Source organism: Haliaeetus albicilla, chromosome 23 (assembly GCF_947461875.1).
Source record: "Haliaeetus albicilla chromosome 23, bHalAlb1.1, whole genome shotgun sequence".
In the NCBI taxonomy this organism is placed as follows: Eukaryota; Metazoa; Chordata; class Aves; order Accipitriformes; family Accipitridae; genus Haliaeetus; species Haliaeetus albicilla.
This window is the reverse complement of record NC_091505.1, coordinates 12,900,957-12,908,669: the sequence shown is the minus strand read 5'-3', so window position 1 is coordinate 12,908,669 and position 7,713 is coordinate 12,900,957. Positions and strand designations below refer to the sequence as shown.

General features: G+C 56.9%; 1 protein-coding gene across 1 annotated transcript; it reads right to left on the bottom strand.

Moving 5' to 3' along the window:
* Nucleotides 1-410: 410 nt before the first annotated feature.
* LOC138690723 (thymosin beta-15A homolog) lies at nucleotides 411-1,561 on the bottom strand. Its single transcript, XM_069811194.1, has 2 exons — nucleotides 1,395-1,561; nucleotides 411-910 (listed from the first exon to the last, which is right to left on the bottom strand). The coding sequence occupies exons 1-2, from the start codon at nucleotides 1,492-1,494 to the stop codon at nucleotides 873-875; spliced, it is 138 nt and encodes a 45-aa protein (XP_069667295.1). The 5' UTR covers nucleotides 1,495-1,561; the 3' UTR covers nucleotides 411-872.
* Nucleotides 1,562-7,713: the final 6,152 nt, after the last annotated feature.

The window sequence follows — 7,713 nt, the reverse complement described above, 5'->3', positions numbered from 1 at the left end:
GCCATGCAGGTGAAGAGCCAGCCCAGCTCCACAAGTGATGTTTTAAGCAGGGGACACTAACCTCTTTGAAGCAGGAGGCTCAGCCTTCAGGTGGGCAGGAAGGCTCAGGCTAGCCTCTACTTGAAGATGCACCAAGAAACTGCTATGGTGGTGGGACTGCTGGCAGAACACAGTGGCCTCAGCCAGCTGAGCCCCCAGCACCACAGCAGCAATGCTCCCAGCTCTGGTCTCCCACAGGCCACCAGGAACTGAGCCCTACACAAACACCAAGCTGGACTTGCCCTGCAGGGAACCAGCCCATATAGCCCTCCAAGCAACACCAAACCACCAGCGCTGCTGCACCTTCCCACCCCCGGGCAAGCCAGGCTGCAGCCTGAACCTTTGCCAGAGAAGAAGCCACAAGCCATAGGTAGGTCATTACATTTTTTATTTTATAATAAACTTCTCATTTTTCCCCCAAGGAAGACAAAAAACTGTGAGTGAGGCTACAGAACACTGTCAGTGAAGAGTATGCGAGACAGACCCAGGCCACAGGCCAGGCCAGAAAGGATCCCCACTCCCCCAGGCAGAAGGGGTCTGTCCCCAGGAGCCTCCATAGCCCTTGCTCACCTCCCCACTGCATTAGAGCAACATCAGAGCTGTCAACAGGAGTTGGCTGAGCAGCAGAGATGGGGCTGGGTCAGGCTATTGATGGACTGAGAGGGCCACACTTTTTTCCCCCCACCCGCCAAAGCTGCCAGCAAGGTGGGACAGTGGGTTAGGTGATGCAGCTGTTTTCTATACATGTACATGATGTAAATTTAAAAAAAACACATGATTTAATTCAAAGCAAAAAAAATCAAGTGGTCGCTCTTCCTGCAGGCCATCTCACTCTAGGAGGACTTCACGCATTCCTTCTCCTGCTCAATAGCTGCAAGAGAAGAGAGGTCCATTAGTCTCCAGCGCTTTTTTGTGGAAACACCCACTGGAGAAGGTTGCAGAGCAATCACTTGGGCCCTGGCACCCAGTTTTATGGTCTGACCCCAAGCGAGGTAGGCGAGCACTTCAAGTCAGAGGGTGATGAGACACACACAGGGGTGACAGCAAGTTGGGCACCTGCCTTCAGCTCTCCTCAGGGAAGTCATGCCCCGAGGCAACCTTGGAGCAACAGCCCTCTGCACAAGATCATGCCCGTTGCCCCAGAGGGCCATACCCTGACCCCTCACCTCGCACTCGGTGGTCTTCTCTGGGTCAGAGCCTAACTGCCCCAAAGCCTCTCTCCACCGGACACCTCGGTGGTGAGACTAGCACCCGAGGGCACCCACTCCACCGGCCGTGGCCAACGCGTGCCTCCCGCGCAGCCCAACGCTGGGGCTCCACCCTGGTCCCAGGACCCCCCCCCCCGCCTCACTCACTCTCCTTGGAGGGCAGCGTGTTCTTCTCCTCCGTGTTGGTTTTCTTCAGCTTCTTCTTGTCGAATTTCTCCACCTCCGAGAGGTCTGGCTTGTCGCACATTTTGCCTGCGAGACCGCCCCCCGCCCCGCGGTCAGCCCAGGTTCCCGGAGATGGGGAGCGGCAGAACAAAGGCGGCCCGGCCCGCCCGGCCCCCGCCGCGGACAATAGCGCAGGGCGGGGCGCGCCGCCGCCGCCGCCGCCCCGGGCACCGCGCCGCTCCCCGGCTCCGGGCAGCCCCGGACCGGCTGGGCGGCCACCTGGGGCGGCCCCCAACCCCCCCCCCCGGTGCTCGCGTCCGCTGGGGGAGACCTCCCCGCCCGCCCTCGCCCGCCGCGCTCCCCGGGGCACGCAGCCCGTCCCGCCCGGGACGCCCCTCCCCCCCCGCGTGCCCGCAGCCCCCGCCCGGGGGCGCCCCCCCTTGCGCGCAGCCCGCGGCCCGTCCCCCACCCGCCGGCGCAGGCAGCCCCCCGGCCAGAGAGAGCTGCCGCCGTACCGCTGCCGCGCTGCGCTGCCCGTCCCGTCCCGCCCCGCTCCGCTTCCAGGTGAGGCTGGCGCGCGCGGCGTGGGGCGGCGCCTTATATAGGCCGGCCGCCGCCCAGCCCGCGCGCCCATTGGCCGCCCGCCGCCCGCTGAGCCTGCCGGGAAGCGTAGTCCGCCCGCCGGCGGCCGCGGCCGCGCCGCCCCCCCCGGGAGAACTGCCGCTCCCGAGGCGCCCCGCGGCGGGGGGGGGGGGGGGGAGCGGGGAGCGGGGCGGGGCGCGCTGGGGGCCGCGCCCCTGTGGGAGCAGCGGCGGGGGGAGCGCGTCACCCGCCCTCGGCAGTCGCGGACGCGGCTGGCGCCGCCGCCGCCCCCGCCGGGGGCAGCCCCGCGCGCTCACGGGTGCGCGCCCCGTGCCTGCAGGCTCAGCACGGGCTCGGCACGCCGCCCGCGGCGTGTGCGCGCACGTGCACGCGCCCCCAGCTGGATCCCACCCAGCCCTGCCGCCACCCCCGCTCCCCGCACCTGGGTGCCCCCCCCCCGGGACCGGGCGTCCCCAGGGCCGCCGTCCCAGCCCCAAACCCTCTCCCCTGAAGTAGGTGCCCCGCAGCCGCGGGGACAGCTGCGCCCTGCGCGCGTCGCCGGGGGCGCACCCGCCGCTGGCCACCCCCCACCCTGCTGAAGCAGAACTTGTTTAAGCAAGCAAGCCCCGGGGATAAAAATAGCACCGTGTTTTCGCAGCTGTGGGAGATGCGCCACGGTCTCGCTCCACCCGCGGCCGTGCTGGCTCCAGCCACGGTGTTTCCCGGAGAGATCCGGTCACTGGAGCGGCAGCAGCGCGGGCCGGCAAGGAGCAGACCATGCTCGCGGGCAGAGGCTCTCGCTGGGCCGTGGCGAGGCAATAGGGTGCCGGAAGCCCGGGGGGTAGCCAGTGCAGGCCGGAGGGGCTGGGGTGCATGTGGAAAAAACACCTCTGGGGGGGGGGAAGCTGAGCGTAAGTGTTGGCAGCCTATCTGTTGCTGGCTGGAGCAGGGAGCAGGAAGGATAGTGGCGGTCCGGGGGGCACCTGCGCATGGGCCACCAGGATGGGGAGTGGTTGAAGAGCCAGGATGCCTGGAAGGCCTTCCAGTGGGGTCCTGTAGGTGCTGAAGGGAATGAGGAGAAAAGAAAAAAGCATCCTGACCCCCACGGCAGGCTTGCCAAAAGCCTTCTGCAGAGATCCCGGTGTTCACGGTGAGCGGGAACCCGGCGTAGAGCACCAGGGGTAGCAGGTGTGCTGCAGGAACTCTCACAACCACCTCCACCTCCTCCCAGCCTGCCGGCCTCTGGGTTTCTCTCTAGGCTTATCGGAGATTTTGCAGAGAAAATCCCCAGCAAGCATAAGGAAACACTTGCTTTGTGTTTTTTAGCTAGAAGGCTGCCATCTTGGGAGGGGGTGCTTGGTGCTCTCCAGCGACAGCAGGTCTTGGCCAGAGGTGGCCCTTTGCAGCAAGCCCCGAGAACACAGGCACCTTGCCCCTACAGCCAGCAAGCGTGCTCCAAATTAAAGAAATGCCAATGGTTGGTGTACGCAGAAAAGGCAAAGGCTGAGATCTAAGGCTGGTTGCTACTCTGAGAGAAGTCTGGACGGCAAACAGCCTCCAGTCCCTGTCCTCCAGCGGGGTGGGGGAAGAGGAAGAGGCTGCAGGCAAAGCCCCAGGCCAGGCTGCTCCGGGAGCAGCTTTGATTTGGTGTTGTGGCCGCTCCCCTCCCCCGGCAGGCCCAGGTTTGGAGGGTGTCACATAGCCAGGAGCAGCAAGCCCAAGCAGGGCTGCCTTCACAAGCATCCTTCAAACCCACCCTGCAGAGCCTGCATCACAAAGCCCACCCTGAGCTGAGAAAGGGCTCATTTTTCCTGCACAGCCAAAAGGAAACAGAAAACCCACCCAGTTTCAAAATGAAAGCAGGAAATCCTTTTTGCCTTTATGCAAATAGTCAGACAAGTGTTTTACCGTGTGTTTACTCTCCAGCTGTGTCTGCCTTCCCCCCAGCTTCCCCCTCTTTCCCTGCCTGTTCTCCACATGCTTCTCTTTTGTGGACATTGCATGGTGCGCTGTAGCTTCTGTCCCCATCAGGCAGCGAGTGCGAAAGGACCTCGTCCCCGTCCTCCCCGTGCACAGCCCCTCACCAGCATCAACTGCACCCACCCCAGCCAAGGCGCAGCCCCTGTGCGACACGTTGCATCTCCTCGATGCTGCAGCGCTTTGCAAACCCAGGGTCTTTGTCTGGGCACAAAGCCGCCACAGCAGACACGCAGGCAGGGGAAGGGGAGCTCCCGCTTCCCCGAGCCAGCCACAGCCACGGAGGCACCACCACGCTCCTACAAACCACAGCTGGCGCAGCTTTAAAGCCAACCCTCTGCATTTCCAGCAGGCAAGGTGTGGAGCTGCTGCTGGGGAGCTTTTAAAATCCATCTGGCACAAAGAGCAAGAAAGGAGCTTATATCCCAGCAAGAGCTTTTTCCCCTGACAAATTTGCAAAGCCTCCCATAACCACACAACCCGCTTCTTTCTCCAGCATTTTGGTATTTCTGCTTTCAATAATTTAAAACAAAAGAACCAAGACATCAACAGATAGGGGGAAAGCGAAAACAGCCCTGGCCTGAAATGGGAAAGAACAACTGCCAGCCATTTTAGATGAATTTTAAATCTCCCACAGAACAAGGCTGTCAGGGCTGAGATACAGCCTCGCTGATGGCCATTTCCAGGAATGCTTTACATTCTCTTGTACAGGAAGGAGACAGCGGGAGGTTTTCTCTATCTGATCAGAGAGGTTTTTTTCAGCCTACTGCCCCTCTTGCCCGCAGGGACAGGCAGGGCACCACCACAGCCAGCCGGGACCTGAGCTCCCTTCAGCCACTGCTACCCGGCTGTGAGCCAGTCCCCTTACCCCGCAGGGCCACAGATTACTGCATTTTCCTGCTCATTGTGAACCCCAGCCTCCTGCCACGACCCTTTCCTTCCACCAGGGCAGGAGCAGAGAGCCCCAGGAAGGCAGCCAGCCTTCACCAACACTCGGGCTGTTATGTCTTACACCAGTGCTCATTCCCCCAGTGGATTTTGCTGCCCGTTGCAGTTTAAAGAAGAGCTTTCCGTTAACCCTTACTACTTGTCCACTGCCCGACAGCAGCAAGGCAAGCTGCTGCTTCCTCTAGAACACAGAAACACCCACTCCAAGAGATGAGAAATCATCTGTACACTATTAAGGCTCAGGGAAAAGCAGCACGAAGGTGCTGCTGGTGAGAGTAATTTGAGATGTGTCTCATCTTGCTCCAAGCAGCAGACAAGTCCTGCTGCCTGCAAGGCACAAAGGGCAAGTCCAGCTTTCACAGTGGCTTAAGGCATCCCCACCCTGCATATTAGCTTCAGCTACCCAGGCAGGTGAGCTGGGCTAACGTACAGGACTTCTGATTGATGTGTTCCATTCCGCTCCTGCTTTTACAGGGGGCAGTGGACAGACAGACATTAGACAGCTACTGGCACCAGTACCAGCACCTGCACACCTGCAGCCATGCTCCAGCAATGTCTGTGGCACAGCAAGCTGCTGTAGCTCGGTCCTGCTCTTCCAGCTCTCCAACTACAAAAGCACAGCAAACTACTCACTTGGCATTTTCTCCTGGGGAAGTAACGACTTGCTTTCTATAGTATTTCTTCAGCAGCTGAGAAGAAAGCCTGAGAAGACACCACACAATTAATCTCCAGAGCACCCTGCATGCTCTGTACTCACTGCAGCAGCTCTCCAGGACAGTCTGGAGAATCACCTCCACTACAGCAAGTAGCTCAAGATAGCACAAGCACTTCACATCATGGCTGATGCTGCTGGAGCTGAACTTGCCCGAGCTAAGGGATGAGCATCCCTGCATCACTCCCGGACTTGGGCATTGGAGGAACTTGGCTCTCTGCCATTCACAGCTCCAGGGCTGGTTTCCTCCCAGCCCACGCTGCAGTGAAGGGACGCCCTTCCCACAGCTGCCTGGTACTACATGAGTGTCCTGGATAAGAAGAGTGCATTCTACTACATGCATGTGTTAAAAGGCAGCCATACATGCTCTAATAGCACAATGGTTACTTCTAGTCAGTCAGTCACAACCTGCCTACAAATAGGTTCAGTAATTAAAAAGTTTGGGGTTTTTTTTTCAGTTTAGGGAAGGAACTTTGGTAAAGTGTCCAGCCCTTCCGATCTGAAGATTGCTAGAGCGCAAGAGCTTTATCTCCTTAGGGCAGTTCTCATACCCTGTGCATCACCCATCCTTTTCAGAGCTACAGTGCTGTCATACAGCATTTTAAGTCTGTGCTCTCCCTCACTCCAACCCCCAGATTTTATTAAAGTAACTAAGAAAGCTGTATATACACACACCAGGAGCAATGGTCACCTTTGTACAAATTTTTGGCTCTAAAGCTCATGTTCTGTTTCTTCTCTAAGGAAGGTGAAGCCTGTGTCCTGGTTTCAGCTGGGATAGAGTTGATTGTCTTCCCAGTAGCTGGTATGGTGCTATGTTTTGAGTTCAGTATGAGAAGAATGTTGGTAACACTGATGTTTTCAATTGTTGCTAAGTAATGTTTAGTCACCAGTCAAGGATTTTTCAGCTTCTCATGCCCAGACAGCAAGAAAGCTGCAGGGGCACAAGAAGTTGGCACAGGACACAGCCAGGGCAGCTGACCCAAAGTGGCCAACAGGGTATTCCATACCATGTGACGTCCCATCTAGTATATAAACTGGTTGGAGTGGGGGCCGAGGATCACTGCTCAGGGATTACTGGGTGTCAATGGGCAAGTGGTGAGCAATTGCACTGTGCATCATTTGTACGTTCCAATCCTTTTATTATTGCTGTTGTAATTTTCTTAGTGTTATCATTATTAGCTTCTTCTTTTCTGTTCCATTAAACTGTTCTTATCTCAACCCATGAGTTTTACTTCTTTTCCTGATTTCCCCCCCCCCCATCCCACTTGCAGGGCTGGGGGAGTGAGTGAGCAGCTGTGTGGTGCTTAGTTGCTGGCTGGGGTTAAACTACGACAGCCTGCTACATCACCCTGACAAGACCCACATCACACCCCTGCTATTTGAGGAAAAAAAACCCAAACCACAGTTCACTTATTCATTGGCCAGTACTGAAATATGTTTTAACAGATGAATGACAGTAGTGATCCTCAGAGTCTACCTGAGGCCACGTTCTGTTTTCTGAGGTAACGTTCAATCTACGCCTGTAAGTCTATAGTAAGGCCAAAGACTTTTCTCTAGACCATGTCATCCTTCTGACTTCATTTATACTTTCCCAGTCTACAATATACAATGAGAAAGGATGATGGTTTAGTTAGAACAAGCACTTCTCAGGACATAATCCTGCTGCCTCTGATCATTAGCTTTGTGCAAGATACTTAGCAATTCTTCACTCGTACTTGCTAAACTATTCAGGTCTTCCCCTACCTGAACATTATGTGAACAGATCTGCTCAGATACATAATTGAACAGTACAAGAGAAACTGCACTACCACCTCTAACAATTAAGTCTAAGAAATCAGAAACAGACAAAAGCCACTACTTGCTAAGAGAAGCAGCCTGGTCCCAAGCTTTTTCTTCTATGCCATGTGAGCACAGCCAAGCTGAACCTCAAAGTCAGCCCTGCTGCAAGAGGGCTAAACCAGATGACCTTCCAAGGTCCCCTTCCAAATAACATTACTCCATGATCTACCTTGCAATTGATCCTACTCAGAAGATGCACATCACCTTCGTAAGGTTTTTAAAAGCATTTATAGGCAGAGGCCA

Coding starts and splice junctions, on each gene's coding strand:
- LOC138690723 (XM_069811194.1), bottom strand. CDS start 1,494: ATGTGCGACAAGCCAGACCTCTCGGAGGTGGAGAAATTCGACAAGAAG. Junction 911..1,394: donor CACGCTGCCCTCCAAGGAGA/GTGAGTGAGGCG, acceptor CTTCTCTTGCAG/CTATTGAGCAGGAGAAGGAA.